The 26005-nt window shown below is 41.8% G+C and overlaps 1 protein-coding gene and 1 non-coding gene across 4 annotated transcripts in view; one reads left to right on the plus strand and one right to left on the minus strand.

Annotated features, from left to right (window-relative positions):
- Ccdc192 (coiled-coil domain containing 192) overlaps positions 1-26005 on the plus strand; it is a 210194-nt gene that overhangs the window by 135473 nt on the left and 48716 nt on the right. Inside the window, exons 6-7 of one of the 3 annotated variants that reach the window (XM_085833395.1) lie at positions 8425-8557; positions 9194-9253. The exons of 1 other annotated variant lie outside the window; for it this stretch is intronic. In XM_085833395.1, coding sequence (XP_085689521.1) covers positions 8425-8557; positions 9194-9253 — 193 coding nt within the window. The remainder of the gene's footprint in view (positions 1-8424; positions 8558-9193; positions 9254-26005) is intronic. One more of the 3 variants, XM_021150372.2, reaches the window with a different exon arrangement.
- LOC115029943 (U6 spliceosomal RNA) lies at positions 10644-10749 on the minus strand. The gene has a single exon (XR_003835501.1). It is a non-coding gene; the product is annotated as a U6 spliceosomal RNA (small nuclear RNA).

Genomic DNA, 26005 nt, shown 5'->3' on the forward strand with positions numbered 1-26005 from the left:
TTCAAAATAATAATACAATCAGTTAGACTTGTAACTCATACACATCTCAACAATTTTTAAGCCACTCAGCCCTACACACTTTTAACATAAAAAAAAAATTCACACGAGGTGTACAAGATTCATTCTGAGCCTAAGAATTTCTGTTGAAAGATAGTGATTGTTTCGAAGCATCGCATTGCATGGGGAAACAATACGCACAGACTGTCCCCACTTAGCTGCTCTCTGGCTCCCCTGGGCAGTGTCTGCAGTGTTTGTGCTGCACAGTCACTATCCCCAGCCTAAGACTACTTTTCTGTTTTCTTCTTGAATTTCTGGCTCACTTATTTTTTTTTAAAGGTCAGCACTTGTACTTGATGTGCAGGTGGTCTCTGTTGCTTACCACTTTGGGGCCAAAGTGGAGCGTGTATAAAGAGCTACTGACTGGGAATATTCATTTAACTAGGCTGTCTGAATTACACGAGGAAACCTTGAAAGTCACTGAAGCAGCCTGATGCTGAGGTCTTGGGTTTCCAGCCCTTGAGTGCACTCCTTTGTTTTAGGAGGTAAGAAGGAGCACAAGTGGCCAATAGCTGCTTGATTCGCTTCTAGAAGGATGTTTTTTTCCTCATGTGTAAATGGAGTGCCAAAGTCCTGGGGGAAAAAAGATAAAATAAAATCTGCCCAATTATAAAGTAATTGCATAGCGAAGTGCTTCATTATTTTGTGACCATGTTAGAGGAACCTAGCGTGTTTCCCACAAGGCAGATAAGGGAATTCATGTTCACCCGTGAATAATCTCTCCTCTCTGGTTTCTGTTCTTTTCCACCCACGTCACTTGGGGCTATTTGCTAATGATCCCAGCACCTGTAAAGGTGGGGCTGAGAAAAATGAAATTGCTTCATGTATAGCTTGGGCCCTTTGGGCTTGCTCTGTCCCCAGGGAGAATTGGCCTGAGATGCAGCTTCCTACTAGGCTCTGTTAGGTGTGACAATGCACCTCTCTCTGTTTGTAGGGCGTGGTTTGAAATGGTGAGACCAAGTAGACTTGGCTCTCACAGCACTGCCTGCCTTTTCTCTTTGCCAGATCCCCTTAAACACTTTGCTTTCTTCTTGCTGGACTTGGGCAAAACCGTAGTCACCATTCAATATCTTTCTCAAAATTCACAGGTCAGCTTGGTTGATCATTTCTAGGTAAGAAACTGAGGCTGTATTGCACAAAGAAAGAACAGGCAAACCTTCCCCCTTGATCTCAGAACGTCTTGAAAGGTATAATATAGTGCATAACTTAACATGCTAAGAGCGAGTTTGCTGGCGGACATTGACCCTGTTTGTTTCTTGTGGTGGAGAGTGGGAAGCCTTTGAACACGGGGCATCCAGCATAATAGGCAAACAGTCTACCACTGAACTACGTCTCCAGCCCAGAGCTCATTTCTTTCAAGTTACCAAGAAGTTGGGTACTTAGATTCTTCTATTATAAGTAAGCTCTCTCCCTTCCCTCCTCATTCCCCCTCCCCCTGCCCCCTCACTCTGTGTATGCATACATGTGCACGCTTACCTGGAGTCCTACTCTTTCTGATACTGGAGGCTTAAACTTGAGGAATCTTGGGTACAGTTCTGTGTTCCAATCTTATAGCTATCCAATTACCCTTAAGCTCTTATAGACAGAAAGCAACATAGTATTGGTATAGGAAAAGGGACACAGATGAAGAGTGGGGACCCCTGTCTCTGAGACCTGCTTCCTGCAGTTTTATTAGCTGCAAATAGGAGCAACTTGCTGATTTTCCTCTATGGTTATTTCTAGGGCTAGGGCTGCAACTCGACTCCAAGAAAACACCCAAATCTATGTTTTTCTAGGATTTGATGGCCCCATATGGCTTTCCAGGTCTCTTTCTGTGGTCAAGTTCATAGTGTTAGGATTCCACGGTCAGGAAGTGCATACCACTTTCATTTCCATTAGAAAAGTGTAGGCTATGAAATGTTCCGTGCTAGGCGTGACACAGAGGCCCTGTCCATTTTGCCTTAGGGATAGATAGTAGAATGTAAACAAACCACATGCATTTGAACCTTCATACTCTGAGCAGTTCACTTTAACCTTTCTGTGACTCAGTACCTGTGTCTAAAATAAGAATAACAATTGTCCAGTCACACCAAATGGCTATAAATACGAAATGATCCAATGCATATTAAATTCCCAGAGCTATGTCTGGTGTGCTGCAAAGGGTCAATAAGTGTTCATTTCTCTCTAGAAAATTCCCGGCAATGGGCTGTATGCCACAGGAAGGGAAGGGCAGCTTATTGTCTTTAGTGCAAAAATGTAATACAATTCTTTTGTTAGAAAATACTCCCTAATCATGGAAATTGTCTCCAAATCATGTAATACTTCTTTAGTTTGTATTCATCTGTAATTTCTATTAAATAGTCACTTACACTGGTGTCCTGAAAGCTAGGCTATAAACTGGAAACCTCTCATATCTATAATAATTGTTTTTCTTACTGAGAAAAGAAATTGATACGTGATCTTTTTTTCTATAGAGCAGTCCTTCGCCTGTACAAAATTCAGCTGTTTGCTGGATTATTAAAATCACTTTATCATTGGCAATCTCAAACTGACTAGGTTTGGGGAATGATTAAAATGGATTGTGTAGGCAGAAATTCTCACTTCAATCTTGTATGGATGTTCTCCCATCAAATGAGAGTAAAAATACAAAATTAGAGGTAGGAGCATTGAAAAGAAATAGAAAAAAATGTTGATTCTCATTTTTGAATCAGATGCTCTTGGCATCTACATGAGGTCATACATGAGTAGGTGCCTGGCTGAGCCCAGGTCCTGTGCCCAGGACCTATAGTAACTGTTGTATAGCAACTCTTCACTGACCAGCTAACTTTCAGTTTTCATTTGTTTTTCCTTCAAGATGCTTTGTAGGAGAGTTTCATTTGACTGACCTTCTCTGCCATGCCACATGACTCAGAACTGTGATGCTGATTGCCAGCTCAAAAGTAAATAAGTGATGATAGATAGACAGACAGACAGATAGATAGATAAGACAGAAATGTGATGATAATCCCCTTATAAGAGCAACTAAAGGGGGCTGGAGAGATGGCTCAGCGGTTAAGAGCTCCAACTGCTCTTCCGAAGGTCCTGAGTTCAAATCTTAGCAACTGCATGGTGGCTCACAACCATGCGTACTGAGATCTGATGCCCTCTTCTGGTGTGTCTGAAGACAGCTACAGTGTACTTACATATAATAAATAAATAAATCTCTGGGCCGGAGCAAGCAGGGGCAGAGGGAGTGGGGCCAGAGTGAGAAGAAAGAAAAGAGCAACTAGGGAACATTGACATCACCTTGTCCACGTTATCAGCGAGGCTTATCAAGCCTTTCATCCAATGGCTCTCTAGGAGTTACTATAGCAACCGTCCTACAGATGCCTCCCCATATCACTGCAAAACCACTCTTTTATATCCATGTCTGTTATGTTAGCAGACTTAATTAACTTTAATTAACATATTCATGGTGCTTTTGACTAATGATGTGCCCCATTGCTTTGGGAAGAAACTGGAAAAGACCTTGGTTCGAGTCCATCTTACTACTTAATCTATGACAATGATTAGGTACAGTGGGACTCAGATAGCTCAGTCTTCTCATCTACCCGGAGAGACAGAAGTTGAACGACAGTTATGTTTCACTGGGAGCAGTGGGAATGCTGGTTAAGGGCATGCTTGCAAGAGAAGATGTGCAGTTGACACTTAAGCCAAGCTCTACCCCTCTACACTTTCACTCATTATTAACCAGAAAGGAATTGAAAGGAGAGACTTAAGTCTGCCTTCTACATCCAAATCCAATTCTGTCCTACGTCCTTGGTAGTAAGCATTTTATTAGTGGCCATCTGTAGACAACATTGTCATCTTCTTGATGTAGGACATGAAGGTGAGATGAAGCAGGTAGATTTCAGACGAGGGGGAAATATTTGTATTGCCCTGGGAATATGAACCTCGGAACATTCTCCAACTTATTCCACACAGGCATATTCCCTAGCCTCACCTAGGCATCAGGACAGCACTGGCTGAAGAGAGGATCAAACTGTCACATGTCTGTTTTGAGGACATTGAAGTTAAATTTTGTCTGCCCAAACTAAGAAAAAAAAATCATCAAGGCATCCATGTAGAAAATTATATAGAGAAAAAGTCTTGTTTCAAATAACTACAGATTCATGTCTTATGAAGAGTAAAAGAGACATCTTTTTAAAAGAAGTGTTCAAATGCTAGTGAAGGGTTAAACTATGCCCTATGTGTTTCAGGTAAAAACAATAAACCAGGTACCAGTCGACTGCAAACATCAAGTAGGAGACACATCTACATGTTACCTCATTTGATTACGACAGCAGGGATGGAGCTTATCAATGACATGTGGCTGGCTGGCCCAGTTTCTCATGAACATTAAGTGACAAGGCCCAGCTGTATAGTACAAGGCTGTGATTCAAAGTATGTGGAAATACCCCCAAATTTAAAATATCACCAACAGCTCTATGTTGTAACGCCTCTATAAATAGTTCCCTGGCTATTTCTTGACTTGGTATAATGCAAGCCATTCAGCAATATGATACAGATAAATATTTCCTTTTCAAAACATTGCACAAATACATGATTTCCTCCCTTTTTCCCACCCTTTGGGAGAAATAGGAAAACAGCAAAGTAATAGGAACTTAGCTCCAAGCGATAGATACAAGCTTTCCTGTCCTTTCAGTAATGACTAAAGAGAGTCCCCAGTTACTAAGGAGACCATAACAGACTCCATTAAATTCAAGCACAAAACTTGGGTTGCCTGGCTAGTGAATGCCAAGAAAAGCAAAGGAAAATATTATCATTGTTGAAATCATTTGATGTCCCTGACTAATAAAAACACATTGGCAAATTGAATTCTTCAAACTGCCCAAAGGGCTCAGTTATTAATTAGTACCACACGGCAGTCAGCTCTGTCTGGAAAGGGGGTGGGTAGGGAAGACAAAGATGCTAAACTATTCTAAAGAGTGTTTAAATAACTAAAAGTTCACAGTAGAAACCTTGGCAACAAGTCTAGGTTTGTTGTTTGTGTTGTTGTTGTTGTTCAGTTTTTAATGTAAATTTAATTTCTCCTAACCTTTTCCCTGTAGCTAAATAACAAAGTTAATGTTTTTGAGTTACATCATCCATGAACTCTAAATGAAGCACAGGTCTTCTTATCCAGCTCCTCACGAATGCCAAATTCATCTTTAAAATGTCCCTGGTGACTCTAATACCCCCTCAAGCTTCAAGGCTGGCCTCTCCTTACCTGTACTGTGCCCTTTCTGTGAGTGAGAGGAGCCAGAGGTGGAAAGAACTTGGGGGATAAGCCAAATTCTGAATTACCTCTTGACCCAGCTTCCAGAGTTACCGTGGGCCTGCCTGGAGATGTTCCTCCTGTCTCTGCTTGATCATTCCCAAAGTGGCATGTCCTCGCCAGGACCCATCCCACCTTATTATGGATGCAGTTCTGATTGTTGGGAGTGTTTTCTCAGTTCCTGCCAAAACCTGCCTCCTCATGTTTTCTCCCCATTGTTCCTCATGGTATCTCTAGAACAACATGATTGACTCAAGTTCCTCTCGCCTGGAATAGTCAGCCCCTCAGATAACTGGAGTCAACTGTCATGACTGCCCTTGGATACCAGGCTTTTTTGTTTGTTTGTTTGTTTTTTGTTTCCTCTCCAAACAAAACAGCCTTGATTTCCCTATTAGGTCATTAGTCAAGCAGACAATGGATAAGAAAGGTTGACACATCACTTCCATAAGAGAATAACAATATAGTTTAAAAGTTATAATTTTTTTAAAGTAAAATGTGTTAAATGAATGCTTGAGAGGTTGAGGGCATAGCTTAAAGATTGGCTCATTCTTAGTTTATGCAGGGATCTAAACTCTAATATCAAGAAATAGAAACAGCCAAGAGAGGGAAACGTTGAAGGTCTTAGTTGCACTGGTCTACACCTTGCGCTCCTGCGTTCGACTGTCTTGTCGAAAATACCAATGTGACTTTCTCTAACTAGTGAATATCACTGTCAACTCATGGTTATATCTCACCAGCCCTCACCAGGTTGCCTTTATTTATTATTTTGCTTAGCTATGATCAATGCCTACTTTAAGAAAAAGCTTCTAGAAAAAAAATACACTTGTCTTCTTCTAAACAACTAGAAAGTGAATATAGACCATTAAGACTTAATAAAATGTTCACACATCTATAAGGAAATAAGATATCAAGTTTGAAGCCATCCTGAGATACACAGCAAGACCCTGTCTCAAAGAAGGAAAAAAAGAGAGGAGGGGAGTTTTCAAAAGGAGTCATGAGGAAAGTAAATCTTCAATTCTTAGTTCATCACCAATAATTTTTCTTAAGTCCAAACATACAGAGACACTGGAACCTTGTGCTACTGACCAGCATCTATGTGTCAAGGCTCTAGAGTGGTCCCTTTGCCCTTCTGTGTTTCCTGTTTATTTCTCTGCCAGTTCATCCTTGCTCTAATTGTGTGTGTACCTTGCTTCCATCAGTACATCTAATCCCCAGTGCACTTCATTTTAGGTCTTTTTCTGCCTATAGCTCATCCTCCCTTCTTTTCCCCTTTCGATACCTATCTCTTCATCACTTCTACTTCTTCATTGTTCATGTTTCTTCATGTTCTTCTGTCTTCAAAGGTCTGAATTGTAAAGGCAGGGTTCTGAGCGTAGAGTACTCTTGAGAGGGTCACAGAAAAAGTCAGCAGGGGCCGAGTGTCCCCCAGATGCCACTGCTGCTGCCCTGGAGTGGACAAAGTCTTTAGGAACAAACTGACTGAAGCCAGCTCCTGGGAGGAGGAGACATAGATCAGCAGACGGCTGACATGTTTCCTGACACATTCCCTGAGCAGCCCAGTCTCTTCTGGAACTATTCTATTTCTCAAGGCGAATCATGAATGGCTTCGGTGATTAGCTTACTCAGGATCAGAGGAGAAGGTAGAAGGTTTTACTGGTCTTGATTTCAACAGCTACCCAGCCAAGTGCACAGTTCCTGATAATCAGGGAATGTGTCATTGTGGAATGAGGAAGGCTACTGAGAAGTGATGGGACCTGGGTTGTGGACCGCCAATGTTAAACCCTGCCATATGCCACCTCTCTCTCTCTGGTCCCCTGGAGAATGGCTTCTTTGCCACGATTCCTTTGAATTGGCCTTTTGCTTTTAGCCATCCTTGAGGCATTAATTAAGATTTCATGATGTTCTTATCATCTATGTTTTTATTTTTCAAGCCAGGGTTGCTTGTAGACCACCCTAGCTCTGATCTCTAATATGTAGTTTGAGAATAGCCCTGACCTGATACCCACACCTTCAGTTCCCAGGGATTTCTGGAGTGACGGGCACGAGCTCCCATGCCAGACTCGACAATCTGCCTTTGACTTATGCAGGAGATAAAACCCTTGCCTTCATGCATCTGCTTTCCCACTACCTTACATCCCCAGCCCTATCACCCATCTAGAGAACCTGAGATCTGTGTCTTTCTCTAACCCAGTATTTGACTTGACTTCACTGGCTTTTCACTGCAAGGGCTGACTCCCAGTGACCTGAGTGCTTGCCCTTCAGATGCAAGGGAAGAGTAGGCTCTTTCATAGGGAGCATTCCTTTCCCTATCTCAAGATTGGTGTCCGACAAGCAATGTTATTTGTTCATTTTCTGGGTTTCTTAATTATCAGCCACAAAGACTTGGCAAGGTGAGCTGCCCAGTGGAAAGGCAGCTACCCAAAAGCAACAGAACTGGGTGAACGCAATGCTTGTCCCAACAAACAGTGGCTCCAACTCTGCAGAGAAGTCCAGTTCTGACAAACCAAATCCATTTTGCAATCCATAAATGCTCAAAGTAAATCCTTAGTTATGGAAAAAATTCCCAATAGCGCTCCCAGGAAGGTTCAGACCTGACCTGGTTCCTGTATTTACAATGCCACAATAAATATCTGCAAGCATCTACATTTCTGCACTTTCTGGTAACGGCGTGTATTTCCAGAGTCTCTTTGAACACAGATTAAATTCAAATGTTGGGGGACAGGACGCCTAATCAAGGCTCTGGTTGTGAGTCTGCGCACAGACTGGGGTAGAAACCTGATACTCTGATACAAAGATGCATTAGCATCTTTGGAGTAAATGCTAAATGACAAGAAGAGGTTTTCTAATTGCCTCTATTCAAAGTAAACAAACCACGGGTTTCAGATCCAGATTGGACTCCCATCCCCCTGCCTCCCCCTTGAAGAGAGTAAAAAAAAAAAAAAAAAAAAGCTGACGGTGCAGAGTGGAATTAGATGAAGTGTCCTCACTAAGCAGGGCTTCAGAAGCAATGTTTACCCAGACACCATTAATTCCTTTTATCCCTTTGATGCGTCTGCCATCTCCAGTGACAGGAAATTCTTATTTTTTTTAAGAAACTAAAGCACAAAAAGGCAGTGACAAAGCTACAGACTGATTTGGCAATAGCTAAGCAAGAGGCTGCCATCACTGTCCTGGAACTCAATGAGAAGATAATGACACTCTGTGAAGGAAGGCCTTTCCCTAGAGGTCAGTATACCACGTGACAGGTGCACATTGGCCCCTCTTTCTGGGTGATGCATATAGATTGTTCAGGAGCAAAACGAAACGCTAGGTCCTGTGCTTGGGAGCATTCTGACCTAGCAGGATGCTGGCCTGGCCTGGCCTGGTTCTGTTAGGCAACACATGAGTTGAGGCAGCACAGGGACTGCGAACTCCAGGCTGGATTTGCTTTGACCTTTTGACAGGGAGATAATGACTACGCAGTTGTAGAGGGGATGTCTCTGTATGTGAAGAGCTGGGTTGAGATGCATCTAAGAAATATCACTGGAGAAGCTGGGTGGCAGAGAGGGAAGGGTGGAGTGTAAGCAAAAGGTCAGGGCACTCCAAGGCCTGGGCTCTAGAACGGGGCCAATAGTTTGTTTAAAAAAATAAGTGCCTGTTGGCCAAGACGGGCACAAAGAAAGAAGGAATTATTTCTTGCCAGCAGATAAAGCAGGAAGCAACTGGGAATGCTATTTGGGAATGAAATCTGGGTAATTCAGAACAATCATAAAAGCTTTATAGGTGTGTGGGCATGTGTGTATATATACAGGTGCATGTGAAAGACCAAAGGCTGATACCAGGAACTTTTCTCTATCGCTTTCTCCTTGTTTATTAAGATAGGATCTCTCAATGAACCTGAAGTAACTGTTTCGGCTACACTGGCTGGCCAGCAAGCTCAAGGTATTACAGACATGTGCCACTTGGCCCAGCGTTTTATATGGGTGGTAAGGGTTCGAATTCAATACCATATACATTAGTTTTTAAAGGTTTTTGTGGTGGTGGTATTTCAGACAGGGAGAAGGTCATTGCTTAGTTCAAGTTGGCTTTGAACTTTCAGTCCTCTCCCAATGGCCTTCAGATGCCATGATTGCAAGCATAGGCCACCATGCCTGGCTTTACACTGATTTAGAAAAACTAAAAGGACTTCTGCTATCAAGAAACTATATACACACCAGGAAGGGTAAATGCATCTCAGAATAACTACTGGATACGTATATAGTCAGACTCCATTGGAATGACAGAAGCTCAGAGACAGTAGTCAGTTCACCCCAAGTTAGAAAGGAGCAAGCAGCTGCGGGCAGGTGGCCTCAGGGCAGATGTACCTCTCAGCTTCAGTAGACCAAGGTCATTTTTTTCCTTTGGTATATAGCAGCTCTTTGCTGCCCAGTGATCTCAGTGTAAGCTCTGGTTTCCAAGGACAAAGGTCGTTATTTGATGGGTGCTCTCCCTGCAAAGCCAGGAACATGCCATTGTCCTTACCCTGGCTTCCTTTCTTACTCATAAGTAATGATGGAAAAAGAGAGGCAGCTTGGGAACAAACGGAGAAGGAAGCAGTGGGCGGCAAAGTGGTGGCTTCAGAAAGGGGACACTCCCAGCATCCCGACTCCATGGTAAAGACTTTCATATGAATTTGGTTTCCTTTTCTCTTTTGTTTCCTTCAATTTTTCAAGCCAGGGTTTCTCTGTGTAGCCCTAGCTGTCCTGAATCTTGCCCTTTAGACTAGACTGGCCTCGAATTCAGAGATCCTACTGCGTCTGTCTCCCAAATGCTAGGAGTCAAGGTATGTGCCACTACTGCCAGACTGGTTTACATCTTCAGTTCTGAATAGCCATTTCCCAGAATGCAACAGATAGATGCATCATCACATTGCTTCCCCAAAACACACAGAAAGACAAGTATTTTCTTTTTCATCAAAATAGCATAAAAAGAACTTTTTTTTTTAATTGCCATTGACCAACATGAATGCTCACAAAACTCACTAGAGAATGCTCTTGTCAACTTAAAGGTCATTACATGAGTAAAGACCATCCCAGAGTTCCAATGGTCACAGAAAAGAAGCCAGCAGTCATGTTAGAACACTGAAGGACACATTCGTTCCAGTTCTCAGCTGCTTCGTAAACCTGCTGCAGAAGTGTTATTGCCACCTGTCTAGTACCAATTCTTTTCACTTTGGCCCAAATGGTATTTTGTGCACTTTAGGACTCAGTTGGGTTTCTCAATAGTTTACTTTTAATCACGTGCTTACAATTAGCATATACATTGTTAGATATCACGATATCTTCAAGTCTTTAAGGACTTGGGGTGCTTTCATGCATTTGCATATCATCCTTGTGTAGGGGCCATGCTAATCTGCCCTCTATGGCTCCAGTTCAGACGGCATGCTTCTGAAGTAAGCACACCTTGGATATCCTAATGGGTCAAAAGTTAAATAATATTGAAGGGAAGGAAATAATAAACTGCCTTTGGGATCTGATACACTGGTAAAGGGATATAAAAACAATTTGAGAAGCCATTAAAAGGCCTATTGTGGACCCACAGTTGCTTTTATTTGGTGAGAAAACTAAATCACTGGACTGTTATGTATTTATTTATTTTAATAGGTTATATATTTAGTTAGTTAGTTAGTTAGTTAGTTAGGCATGTGGCCCTGTGTGAATGTATGTACCATGCATCTATCTGCAGGAGCCCTGCGATGCCTGATCCTCTGGAACTGAAGTTCTAGGCTACTGTGAGCTTCCATGTGGGTGCTGGAAACCGAACCTGACCAGACGCAGGTCTGCTGCAAGACCAGTAAGTGCTCTTAACCTCTGAGCCACCTTTCTACCTCCTTTTTAGTCAATATTTATTGTGTGAAAGAATTTCCAGGAGCTTTAATGGCTTGTATGTAGCCACAGAGTCTCTCTCTCTCTCTCTCTCTCTCTCTCTCTCTCTCTCTCTCTCTCATGTGCATGTGAACATACACATTTAGACTAACAATATTATCTCTTTCTCCATTTTCTTGGATTTTTTTTTTAAATGTTTGTTTAGAGCTCTCTGATCAAGTGGCAGATGCCCCAGGCTTAAGGAGAAAGGGTGATTTGTGATTCTTGGAAACAAATCAAGAAAGAGCATACTGTTAGCTAATGAAGTGGAGTCTCTGGTACCCTAAGGACATTCTGTACCATCCATCTCTGCTTCTTTCTGCATTGAGACTTCCCTGTCTCCATAGATCTTAGCAGGGGAGAGAAGTCTGAGGACAGGCAGCAATAATGGGCCCTTATTACCTCTGATACAAAGAAAGCAGACATTTCCCTAGTAGTACTAGTGAGGAAAGCGTCCAAGAGAAGACTGTCTAACTTGAGTTGGGTACCCATCCCTGAGTATCCCTGTGTGGGCAGGGCTGGGGAAGGAAGGAAGGTTGGATGGATGGATGGGTGGATGGATGGGTGGATGGATGGATGGATGGATGGATGGATGGATGGATGGATGGATAAGAAGGCATCCACCACTGGGTGGCAGGGTAGAGGGAAAATCTGGTGGGGAAAGAATCCTCTAACTGGCAGCTCCCACTGGAAAGCACAGAGCTGGAGAACGGGATCTTTCATTGCTGGAATGGAGATGACGGCCCAGTACCTGTACACCGTCTGCTTGTGGTCAAACTAAAATATAATCAAATTCTTTCTGAGTCATTCATCCCAGGGACGCTTGCACTTTAAAAGTAGTTTTCGTTTTGCTTTGCTTTATTAATCTATCAAGAGAAGACCCCCATGCTCCAGGAAATAACTATCTAAGTGGTTTAAGTCTAGACCCCACAAGAGCTGGCGTGAACTTTGATGAAAGGCATCCCCTTCTAGCCTCTGTTGGTGACACGGTAGCCACCTGCCACCTTGGCCTGCTTATTATAACAATTCACACTGAGGGAAGCGGAGGGGAGGTGTTGATTGTGAGTAGCAGGTCATGGCACAGGATTAGGGTGACAGGGCTTCTCTGTCAGAATTACACACTGATTCTCACAAGTCTAACAGATTAATGGACTATTTCCAAATAAAACAGAAATCCCTGCTACCCACACACGCCAGTTTTTTCCTTGTTTGCTTTGTTTTCAAAGTAATCGGCTTGCCTTTCGGATCAGAGTGTGTGTCCCAGAATATTAGGAATATCTTCATGCATATTCATACTGGAATTGAGAGAACAGTAAGAGGCTAAGCTCATTTTTTTCCCCTTATACAGGAGTTCAGCTGAGAATAAAAACACCCTTGTTATAAAACTAGCACAGCAGGAACCTCACAGCCAGAGTCTTTGTTGGTTTTCTTTTGTGCACATAGTCTCAACCCAAGGCAGGTTCCTTTGGTCATTTCCAGAGCCCCTCCCCTGAAGCACTTACAGCTTTGTTTACCACCAGAAAAAGCTGGAATCCTAGTGTGCTAGTGCTCTCAAAGACCAGGTGAGTCTATTCTTTAAATCACAGTGGGTAGGAACTGAACAATCTTTCCGTTCTCTGCTTCAGTAAGACTAAGTTACTCAACTGGAGAAGAGGGTTAAGGTGACATAAATTCCTGACGGGACGACTTAAAGGGGAAAGATTTGTTTCAGCTCATGGTTTCTGAAGTCTCGGCCCATTTGGTTTCCTTGTCTCTGGGCCTGTGGTGAGAACATCCTGGCCACCACAGACTCTTATTTCTAGGCAGCTCTCTGGATGAATGGGGGGGAGGGGGGGCGGGGCGGTGGTGAGCAAAGGAAAGAAGGGTGTGGCCAGGCCAAGTCTGCTCTCAAAGTCACTCCCAGTGACCTACTTTTTCAAACCAGTCCCCTCCTCCAGCCCCTCCCAACCAACCGTGTGTTCAAACCAGACTGTGTCCATGGATTAAACCATTGGTGCAGTTAGCACACCTGCAGCTAATCCTCCCTAGAAATGCCCATGGGTATTCATCTCCTCATCTTCACCAGAGTCACTTTACAAAATATCTTACCTACCCGGTCCTGATGTTGATTGAGTGCACTTACTTGATAGCATGCAGGTTCCTCTTTTTAACCAAGAGATATATTTCAAGCTTGCTTCCTTAAAGAAATATATTCCTTTTTTTTTTTTTGTCTTTTAACTTTTTAATTAACTTTTCTTATGTGACGCAATGATCAATGACCAACTGGCCTGGCTCTGTCCTCAAGTGAATAGAAACTCTTAAGCCATCTTTTAACTTTCCTCTTATTGAAAGGACATTCTCTCAGTGACACTAGTATATCCCAACACAGACACTTCCAGGATTCAATAAGTGCATAGAGCCAGCCACCTCTGAGGGGAAAACTTGTAATAGAAGTAACATGAGCCATATTTGTTGGGAGAGGGGGTTGTAATAGAAGTAACATTTCAGTTTCAAACACCAAACAACTCATCCCATGACTTTTGAGAATAAAACTGCTTTTCTATATTCCTCAGATAATTGAGGGGAAAACTTTTACCTCAGATGCTGTGGGCTAAACCTCCCTTGTCCTCATCAAACATCTTCAAGCTCAAAGCTCCTATAGTAGAAGTTTAGGAACTAGGGATGAGGAGAAAAAGAAAATGTCCTAATGCTAGATATGGCAACCCCTCCGTATAGTTTATGCATTAAACTGCTCTCAAATGATGATCGTACTGAATCGTTTGAATTAAGAGCACTTAGAGAGTGGTCGTATTGCTAGTTACTAGACTGAGTTCCAGCTTGGATAAATATCCTGTGTGTAGAGATTTTGAGCAATGGCACTCTGTGCTTATCTACAATTTTTTCCGAAGGCTATATGTTCCCTAGACCAGGGAACAATGGCTTGACCAAGAGTGTTTTACAGACACTGTTTTTTCGGAACAAAGGATCCTATTTTACCAGGCAACAAAGAGTTGTACCAAATATGTATTTGGTACAATATACATATATATATATATATATCACCATGTAAACCACTGTAAATTTTTCACAAAGCACTACTGAATACCTGTGTCGTTAGATGGTAAGGGGTTCACTCTGTTGTCTGCTGAGAAGAACAGATAGGTAGCCTGCATTCCTACTGCCTGCACAGGGTGCCTTTACCTAGATAGATAGATAGATAGATAGATAGATAGATAGATAGACAGACAGATAGATAAATAAATAACAATACTTAAGGGAAACAAAAGATGATTTCTCTCCCAGCAGGCATCAGTCCCCAACACGTTTTCAGAAAAAGTCAAGCACTACCACAGAATCTTCTCATGCAGACGCTGCTCTGAGGTAGGGTCACTTCTATTTAGAGCAACAAGAGGCAGCACCTAACAGCAGGGAGGCTGAGATGGCACAGGTGTGATAACATCAAGAGGTGGTGCGTCCCAATATAGACTTTCCAGGGGGCTAATATGTAGTCATAGAAATAGGATTCATTTAGACACTATGGGTTGCCCACTCTCTCCACCAAACTCACCCCCAAACTGACCCACTGAACCCCAAAGCCAAAGTCTTCTCACTGCTTTTGGAAGTCTCTAAGAGGTTTGACAATGGCCCCAAGGGTCGCCGACAAAGATGAGCCATCCATTGCACAAAATTCCAGGAAACAGAAGTTGCTCCATCCAGCCGAAGGCTGTCCCCTAATGTGTCATGCACAAATTATGGATGATGTTCCCTTTCAAAATGACAATTCAGAAACCTCCAGGCACACAAAGGACCAACTGATAAACTAGGCCTAGATGGGGATTTTTATTAGCTGCCAGTGACAGGAACTTAAATAAAACCAGTCTGAGCAGGAAGCAAAGTCTTAGCTGCCAAGGCTGGCGTGGAGGCTAAGCCCTGAGTCTGGGAACTGCTCAGTTGGTTCCTCTGTGGGTGTTGGCCCCATCTAAGGCAGGCACAGGCTAGGAACAGGTTCCCAGGCTGTCCTGGCTCACAGACCATACTGACCATCTGCTCTTCCGGCCTGCGCAGATCAACTTTCCCCTCCTTTCTGAGGAACAGAGCATGATTTTCCTATGGGGACCGCTCACCTATTCTCCGTTGTCCTACAGAACTGACAGGCTAGGCGACTTCTCCCTTGTAAGAGAGTTTGTATCCAGGTTGGCCAATTACCAATCCCAGTTGCTTTTCTTAGGACCTTGAATCTTGAACTCAGCTGACACTGGCATGCTGTGGGGTGGGGGAGGGGGAGGGGAGTGGGGAGTAAGAAAGTGGGGTATGGGGAGGGGAGGAGTGGGGAGTGCCATGGACACCGGACACGGCACACACATAGAAAAAACACTAGAGCTAATTCTTCTGGAAGCTGGCCCCTGGCCACCGAGGAAACTGTCTAATAGTTTCTGGTGCCTACGTTTCAGCTGGGGCCTCACATTTTTTTCCCTTTATCGACGTCTTCCTTCAGTTCTGGCAATCGTAAATGTTCTTCAAAATTAATGCTATAAATTTTCCTAAGGGTGGTGAGTATTGACTCTCAGTGTTTGTCACCAAGGAAGCTGTACTTAACATCCAATTCTAGGGAGCCGTTTCTTTTGTGTCCTCAGTAGAGAATATCGGGGAAGGAATTGGGCAGTGCTTAAACTACATTGATGTTCCTTGGCCAGCTGTCACAGCCAAGGTAACAGGGTGTTATCATGGTCCACACCTGAGCCTTGTGCCAGAAGGCTAGAGCCCAGGAACATGATCAGATAAGGGAAGATCGGGAAGCTTTTTGAGGCTGAAGAGAAGTACACCTGTCATGGTCCCCTGTGATCTGCTTTCATTAAATCTCATAAAAGTAGAGAGCAGAGCCATTCACTGTCCTGTTAGGAGAGAACACGGTGTCTTCTCTCTCTCCTTATCAGTGTCATTGCTGTTTAGTTAGGCTCTTCCTTTATGAACATTCTGGAAATCCATTGCCTTTCTAGCGAGCAGAAGGTAAGAAGATGCACTCTGAAGCCTTTCTCTGGGAGCCAGGATTCAGTAGCTAAAGCAGCTGTGGGAATTCGGTGGCGTCAGGCCCCCTCCGTCCTTTGTTTGGGAGACTAATTTTGGAAGTCCAGCATTGTCAGGAAATGGTGCTCCCTTCCTTCTGTCTCTCCCTAAGGAGTGCTTCATTTCCTCTTTCTTTCTTTCTTCTTCTTCTTCTTTTTTTTTTTTTTTTTTTTTTTTTAAGTCTCTTGGGTTCTATATCCAGAGAGGTTGGAGGAAAGGGCAAACATGAACTAAATGTCAGACAAGGCACGTGGGAATGGGAACGGGCCGTGACCAGCCACAGAGACTTCCTACTTCTCCATGGTCACTGCCGCGCCTGCCTGCTGCTGCCAGAACACTGCTAACCACTGCAAGGGAGGGCAGAGGAGGAAGGAGCTCTCTTCCAGGAAATTCACTCAGCAGTGCCTGGCACACCTTCATCAAATGACAGCAGATGGATGCTTTGGAGACTTTGGGGCTACAAACTATTGTCAAACTCCTCCTAAAACCGACACTGCTGTCCCTCCTTCAGACCACCTGTTGACCAAGTGGAGAGTATAAGTGATGTCCTCTTCTTTGGCTACCCAAGAATGTCCTCTGGGTTTTATTTGGGGGACTTGATGTTTTCGATAAGATGCAGAGGTTGGAGATTAATCACATTGATCATGTGGGTAAATTGGCTTAAAAAGGCAGATGTTTGAAGGAACAAAGGGCCCATCAACTCACGTGTATAAAAGATACAAAAAGGATAGATAGTAGATAGATAAAAAGAAAGATAAAAAGAAAAAAAAAACCCTGATTTGATGTGACAAATGGGAGATCTCTGTATTCACTTCTTGGATGAAGTGTTGACAGCCTTCTGTACACATATTGGTTTAGAAAGAAGTGTTGGGTTTTTAAAGAGGCATTATCTATATCATACTACCTTATTATACATTCAGCTTCCCCAATCAAGTGCAATCACACAGAACACAGATCAAGAAATAAAGAAGCTCTATAAGGCTGGGCTATAGCTCACTAGTAGAGCACCTGCTTAGCATGTGCAAGGCTCTGGACCAGTACAGAAATAATTTAAGAAAGACGGGGGCTGAGGAAAGGGGAGGAGAGGGAAGAGGAGAAGAAGGGAGGGGAGGAGAAGAGAGGAGAGGAGAGGAGGGGAGAGGAGAGGAGAAAGGAAGGAAGAGGAGGATAATAAGAAAAAGGACAAGGAAGGGTATGTGTGAGTGGTTGCCTAGGGTATAACTGAGTCCGCAGAAAGTGTTAGCCCATGCTGGTAGGAAAAATGAAACCTAGAAGATAAACCCTTCACTCCGATCCGCAAATGCTTTCCATCTTCCCAAAACCACTGGCTGGTCGAGCAGGCAACCTTCTAGGCCCACCCAGAAGTCCTGCCACAAGGCTGCATCATCTCCACTGGGGCCCAGCTGTCAAGAGTCAGCTCCACAAAGTGTGGCCCAGATGTACTCTGGGGGCAGCATTTTCCACCCCTCTTCCTAGTGGACGAGGGAGGAATCCCATCCAGAGTCCAGATAATTTTAAACGGAGTCTGTCAGCTAAATGAGGGAAGGTTCTCTAGCAACAGTCTCAACTTGGATTACTATAAACTGTCAACAATAACTCAGAAAAGTGATTTTCTGAAGCCAAAAGGGTGCAAGAGGCAGTAGAAAAATGTGTATAGGTGCCATGGGTAGAAGAAAACAAGAATGCCTGATTTCTCAGAGGCAAACAAGAACTTCATTTTGTGTGTGTGTGTGTGTGTGTGTGTGTTTACATATGTATGTATAATTTAAAATTAATTTCATAGACTCATACAGCGTATTTTATCAAATTCAGCTGCCTTTCCCCCATAACTCCTCCCCACTCTATGTTCTCCTTTTTGTTTGTTTATAATTCACCGTACCCAACCCATGCTGGTCAAAGACTCATGGGAGAGGGGCAACTCACTGGGGCATGGTCTACCTCCCAGAGTCTGGACCCACCCCTTAAAAATCTCCTGACTCCTACTCCTCTATCAGCTATGGACTGCCAATAGTTCCTCATGTAGAGGTGGGGGCTCAGAGCCCTTCCCCCTCTATGTTGGAATATTGACCAAATACATAGCTTTTGCCTCAAAGGGGAGAAGAGAAAGTTAATTCTGAAGCCAAATATGAGTGGCCATGGCCCAGGAACACAGGTTTAGGCTACTTCAAATTTCCTGTTCCAAGATGGAAACAATTTCATGAGGTTTTTGTACTAAGAACAATAACGACATCAACAATCAAACCTCGGGTCCATTGGTGGAAGTATTGGTGAGGTGGGCTCCAGCAGAGTGGAGAAATCTCACCTACAGGTTTCAGACGTTATCTCATGGCACTGTTAGCGTTTGTGTTGGTGGAAGCTAGTAATCTGCTAAGTTGACAGATTTCAAGGGTTTTTTACTCTGTTAGTCACAGGATGTTAGGTGCTATAAAGGTGATAAGGAACCATTATACCAAGTTGCTAAGTAAGTTTCTTTTAAAAGCCAACTAATTTCCAATGTGCATTTATCTTACTTGCATAAGAAAGTATGCCACCATCAGATAGTATTTATTTCATTTTACTTTATATATTAATGAACTTATTTTTAAAAAGTTCATTTGCCTTTTTTCTTTTCTTTTTTCATTATTTTCTCTTTTTTCTTTTTCTTGAGATAGAGTTTCTCTGTATGCCTCTTTCTTACTTTGTAGACCAGGCTGGCCTCAAACTCAGTTTCCTGCCTCTGCCTCCTGAGTCCTGAGACTAAAGGCAGCCATGCCAACGTCATTTGCTACTTTTAAAAGATAGCTAGCTTTTAGTTCAAAAATCAAAACTCTCTTAAAATTCATTTTATTCATCTAGGTACAATGATTGGCAAACACAAGAGTCTTAAGTTTTGTTTTTTGCAGGAGTCTGGGATGACAGAATCATTTGATTCTAGGAATTTGAGGTTAGTCTAGATAATTTGAAGAAACTCTATCTCAAATACAAGTAAATATGACTTAATTTTGTTTGGTGTTTTTGAAATATAATTTCACTATGTAATCTCAGACATGCCGATCCTCCTACCCCAGCCTTCTGGGTGCTGAGACTATAGGCATGTGCCACCGTGCCTGACTGAATTAAGACCCTAGAAGATGAAAGATGAACCCAAGGACTGACTGCTAGAATCTCCAAGGAAGAAAAGGGAGTTGAGGTGCACAATCCCACGATTCCACAAAGTATGGGAGAGGGGAGCAAGTTTAATTCCAGCAGCAAAATAGAACAGTAAAGTTTGCAGAGCAGAACAGAGAGTTCGGAATCCACGTCAGAGTGGTTGGCCCACCTGTGGAGTCCTTCCCTCCAAGTCAGGAGTTTAGCTAAAGAGGGTTGGAACTATGACTTAAGACAAAGACCTACGATAATGTGTGCTACAATAATGATTGATCTGGCAAGCTATGGTTGTGGTATAATGATAGTGTGATTGCTGTGGGGTTAACCAAACACTCTCTAGTGGAATTTAAAGACAGCTCCACACCAGGGAAACATGCCTAGCACTGTAAATCTGAATAAGAAAGCATGACCGAGAAGCCCATGGACCTCAGGGGTGGATCTACCACTCCTAGACACAGTATAAAAATGCCCTCTAAATATACATCTATCCCATGGGTTGGATCCAATAACAGATACAAGAGAGAGGGGACAAAAGCTACACATGGCAGCTGCACCTTCAGACAGACAGAAAGGAGACACTCCAGAGTGACCTAAAGGCAATTTTAAAAGAACTTTACTGAGCCAACTGCTTGGGGTCAGATCTCCTTCCCGAACAACATGCTCTGAGAATCCAGAGTATCTTGGGAAAGATGCTCTAAAACTTGACCGTCAGGATATCTTTAGACAGAGAGGGACACCTATAAGACAGAGTCACACTGTATTCATTGAGGAGGGCATCTGACCTGAGCAATCAATGATCTGAAGAAGAAGACGCAAAGAAGGCTCCACCTGCAGGTCGTGGACCTGAAAGGACCACCCAGAGACAGAACCTGCACCTGCAGCTCATCCATAAAAACCACCCAGCGATGAGGACAGCATCAGCCCCATGGGCGTGAGCCACACACAGACTCTTCACCCACCTCTCTTTTTACTTTTATACTTGCCTTTTTTTGCTACCCACTATGTCAGTTTAGTGAACCTATGTTGTCCAACTCTGTTCTGTTTCTTTATTTATCTTGTTTTTCTTTCTAAGGAATTTTCCAAGAAAAAAATTTCAGAGTCGGGAGCTGGAATTTCAGGTCTCTCTGCTTCGGTCACTTGTGTATGGGGATTGTCTTAAATTGTCTTTGTCTCTTTCCTCTCTGCATTCTCCCTTTAAGCTAAGCTACCTTATATTTCCCCCTTGTTGCTACTGCTTCTCCCTTCTGTTTGCTTTTTTTTTTCTGCCCCGCCCCTGTCTCTCTATTTCTAACTGTAGTCTGATTCTACTATTCACCTTTACATTCGTTCTCTCAGCAAGAAATATCTTAGTACACACAGTCATGCCATGTATCTTCATTTACTTCCCAACTGTATTGGAGTTAAAAGAGGTGTTTTTAAAAGTGAGATTGGTTTGTTTGTTTGTTTGTTTGTTTGTTGAGATAAGGTTTCATTATGTAGCCTGGGCTGATCTTGAAATCTCTATGTAGACTAGTCTATCCTTACACTCTTACAGATCCTCCTATCTCTGCCTCCTGAGTGCTAGGATTAGCATACCTATTGATTTACTCTATTTTTAGACTGGGTTATCTATTAGCTATGCCTGCTTCTGCAGATAGCAGCCTACTAGTGGAATAGCATGGGGATTGGTCCTGGTGTCCTGAGCATGTCTGCTGAAGGTCTAACCACTGAGTTACATTCTCAGTACAGTGAAGAAAAATCGGATCTTGGCACTACCACATCTTAGTGCAACTTTAACATTGGAAATATTTTTACTAAAAGAATACAGGTGATATTGTTTACAATTCAGTAGTGAACAAGTCCGAATACAAAAACACAAAGATCCAAGGCAACATGAGTATTCAAGAAAAGAGTTTTAAATTAGTAACTGCACAGTGATGGCCTCCAACAAGACTGAATTCGATGAAAACATGAACAAGGAATTGAAAAGGATGATTGGAAGAGTATTTGAGGTGTGAAGAGTTGACTCAGTGATTAAGAGCATTTTCTGTTCTTGCTAAGAACCCAGGTTTGGCTCTCAGTATCTACATGCCATCTCACAACCATCTCCAAATCCCAGGGATCCAACAACTCCTTCTCCCCTCTGCAGATACCAGACACACATGTGGTGCACACACAAACATGTCGCAAAGTACTCACACACATAAAAAAAAAAAGGTATTAAAGTAAATAAATCTCTTAAACATTTTAAAAAGAGTTTTCAATAATATCAAAGAAGAAATGAATACATTCTTGAATGGACTCAAGAAGAGCATGAAAAGACAACACAAAATAAGGAAGTCAGTGAAGAGAGATATACTAACAACTCAAATATAAATACTGGAATGTATATTTAATTCAATAAATTAAACAAAAATTTTAGAGGAATCCACATATGAGAGAAAACATGTGATGCTTTTTGGGGGTGTCTGTTACTTTACTTGGAATGAATATATTAAACTGACTCCTAATGACTTATCACCATATATATATACATATATACACATATATGTGTTATATATATATGTAATATATACATATATACATATATATATATATATATATATATGTGTGTGTGTGTGTGTGTGTGTGTATTGCAACAGATGGTGTTTAACACAGAGACCTACAACTGGTCAACATGTAGACAATAAGAAATTGTAGGGTGACCAGTCTCATATGGGACATCTACATCACCCTTCTTTCCCAGGTTCAAGGATAGTCTTGGAAGAGGAAGCAGAGCATAAGAGCCAAGGCTACAGGAAAGAGTCCTTCCCAGAAACAGCAGGGGGATTGCAAACAGGAACTCACAAAGGTTGTGATGGTTCTTGTAAGCTCTGCACAAGATAAGAGCTGACAAATCCCAGCATGGACCTGGGGCATAAAGTCCCACCTGTAGCTGAGGAGATACCAATGGCTCCTGAGGGGCTAAGAGTCAGGTTTCTTCAGGATATGGGACTTGGGAGGTTCTCCATGCTCCCGTAAATGGTCCAACACTAAAGAGCACATAAGGTTGAGTGGGAAACATGGTACGGGACAAAGACAGGCATTTGGAGGGGGAGGGAATGGGGCCTAGGTTATATAAGTACACACTATATGCGTGGACGAAATGCTCAGTGTTTCAAAATAGAAGGTAAGCGCCATGGAAAAACCCATCAAATGAGAATGAATTAGGTGGGAACTAGAATATCGGTGCTTAAAGACAAGGTTGAATTAAGAAAGTACAAATAGAACATAGAAGAATATGAGACTCCGTTGAAGGAACAAATTACGGGTCCTGGGTATAAAAAGGGTAAAATAATTTCAAGCTAAAGACACAGAGTTCGGGGTTTCACTTGACTCTGGGAATTTTTAAATTTCCCTCCATATTTCTTTGATGAGTACAATGTACCAGGATGTGTGAGATACAATGAAAGCAATTCTAAAAGGAAAGTTTGACTATAAATGTTTTATTTTAAAAATAGAGAAATTTTAAATAAATAACTTAATGTTTCCACAGATTGTTGTGTTTTGAATGAGAATAGCCCGTATAGGCTCATATATTTGAATGCTCGGTCCCTGGTTGATTAGCCATTTTGGAAGCATTAGGAGCTGTGGCCTTGCTGGAGGAGCTGGGTCACTTGGAGGTTCGCTTTGATGTTTCAAAGTCCATACCAGGCCCAGTCTTGCTTCTCTCTGCCTCCTGCTCTTAGAACAGATGTGAGCTCTCAGCTACTGCTCTAGCACCATGCCAGCCTGATACTATGCTCCCTAGTGTGATGGTTTTTGACTGAAACTATGAGCAAGCCACCAATTAAATGCTTCCTTTTATAAGTTTCCTTGGTCCTGGTGTTTTGTCACAAAAATAGAACCATAATTAAGATCTCCTTACATCTTAGAAACACAAGAACAAGCCAACCCCAAAATCAGGAAATGGAAAAGAGATAAACAAACATCAGATATTTATAAATGGAAATAAAAAGAACAACAAAAAAATTACTAAAACAAACTCAACTCTTTGAAAGGATAAGCAACATTAACAAACCCTTAGCCAAAGTAAAGAAAAGAAAAAGACCCGAATTAATAAAGCTCAAAATGAAAGGGGAGGTATTGTCATAGCTACCAATCAAATGAGGTTACTAGAACATGCTTTGAAAATTTTTGTTCTAAACAATTGTAAAATCTGGAAGAAATAGCTATATCTCTACACACATACGACTTACAAGATCAAGTCAAGGGGATATAAACATCTGAAATGCATCTGCAACAAGCAACAAGAGACAATGATGAAAGATTTCCTAAGTTTAAAAGAAAATGTCTGGGTCCAGATAAATTTGCAGCTGAATTCTCTCAGAAATGTAAAAGTTTAATGACAATGCTCCTCAAACTATTCCGTAAAATAGAAAGGGATGACATCTTTTCTATACCAGGGTTTTTTGTTTGTTTGTTTGTTTGTTTATTTTTTGGTTTTTTTTTTTTTGGGTTTTAGTTTTTGGGTTTTGGGGTTTGGGTTTTTTGTTTTTTTGAGACAGGGTTTCTCTGTGTAGCTCTGGATGTCCTGGAACTCACTCTGTAGACCAGGCTGGCCTCGAACTCAGAAATTCTCCTGCCTCTGCCTCCCAAGTGCTGGGATTAAAGGCATGCACCACCACTGCCCGGTATACCAGTTTTTAAAAACAAGTTTTACACCAACATCAAAGCCAGACAAGAGCACAATGAACAAACGAAATTATAAATCAGTCTTTTTGATGAACATGGATATAAAAATTCTCAATATAATATTTCCAAACAAAATCCTCTGATACATCAAAACAGTCACTCATCAGAACTAAGTGGGCTTTATTCCTGGGTTACAAGGTTGGCTTAACAAATGCAAATCAAAATGTAATATATCAAATAAATAGTCCTCTGGATGGAAATAACATACTTACCTCAATAGATGCAGAAGAGACTTTTGATAGACTAACAGCCTCAAGACATATGCCCTGAAGAAACTAGGAACTTGAAGGTACATACCTTAACCAATAGAGGCTTTCTATGACAAATTTATAGTAAATTTAAGATTACACCAACTGGGGGAAAATTAAAGCGTCCTCACTGCAATCAGGAATGAGCTCTTTATCCACTCATGACCAATCAATAGAGCAGTAAGACACAAGGAAGAAATGAAAAGGGTATAATATTCACAGAAAAAGAAATTATCCCTATTTGCAGATACTTGACCGTATGCCAAAGACTTCACCAGAAAATGATTAGACTTATAAGCACTTAAGCACTTTTAGTAAAGTATCAGGGTGGCAAAACCAACATACAAGCATCAATAACTTTTTTATATACTAATAATGACCACACTAAGAAAAAATTCAATAAAGTAATCAACTCAAACAATAGTTTCAAAAACATAATAAAATACTCAAGAATAAGAGAGATCTGGGAGGCAAAAGATATGCAATGAAGACTTTTAAACACTGAAGAAAGAAATGAAAGATAGCATGAGATGGCCAGGCCACCCGTTCTTATGCAGTGACAGACACTGGCTGTACTTACCAGAAGTGATCTACACAACATAACAATAAATAAAACAGGAAAAGAAATCCTAAAATTCACATAGAAGCATAAAAGATCCCAAAGAGTCAGAACAATCCTGAAGCACAAACAAACAAACCACATTACCCATTACTGGGGATATTATCATTCCTAAATTCAGGTGAACCGAGATATAGTAAAAGAATAAATAAATACATAAGACTGGAACAAAGCAGAGATGTAGACAAATGAAACAGAAGAAGGAAGATAGAGTCAGAAGTAAACCAACACAAGCACAAGTGTCTGACTTTGCCCAGAGATTTCAAAACCATATGTTAGATGAAAGAGGGCCCCTTGCCTCACATGGTGCTGGGAACCTGCATATCTACATGGAGAACAATGAAACCAGACGCCCATCTCTTACCCTGTACAGAAAAAGCCATTCAAAATGGAGAAAAAGACCTCAACATGATACCTGAAGTGAGACTTGTAGGGCACTTTATAAGCAAAGAATGTCAAGGTCTAGACTTAAGCAAAGAATCTCTGAGGACTCCTGTAGCTCATGAAATAATAGGAGAACTGACAAGTGGAGTTACATAAAATTAACAGACTGCCAAGCAAGGCAAACTAGTGAGAGACAGGCTACAGAATGGGAGAAAACCTTTGCTAGCTTTACATCTGACAGAAGACTAATATCCAAAATATACAAGGAATTCAAATAACTAAACTACAAAAAACAAAAAAACAAACAAACAAACAAACAAACAAAAAAAACAAAAAAGAAACCAACCCAGTTCAGTCAATAAAGAGGTTAATGAAATAAATAAATAGCCAGTACTGGACAAATGAATTACAAATGACTAATAAATGTGAAAAATGCTCAATATCCTTAGGCACCAAGCAAATGAAAATTGAAACCACATTGGGATTTTATCTCACTCCACTCAGAACAGACATCATTAGGAAAATAGAAATAACAAATGCTTAAGAAGGATACAGGAAAAGAAGGACCATTAGGCATTGTTAGAGAAAACGGGATTGGCCTAGACACTATGGAAATTAGTGTTTTGCTTTTCAAAATAAAAACAAAATTAGAATTGCC

The sequence above is a fragment of the Mus caroli genome, unplaced genomic scaffold, assembly GCF_978045245.1.
Source record: "Mus caroli unplaced genomic scaffold, Mus_caroli_1 scaffold_19, whole genome shotgun sequence".
Classification (NCBI taxonomy): domain Eukaryota; kingdom Metazoa; phylum Chordata; class Mammalia; order Rodentia; family Muridae; genus Mus; species Mus caroli.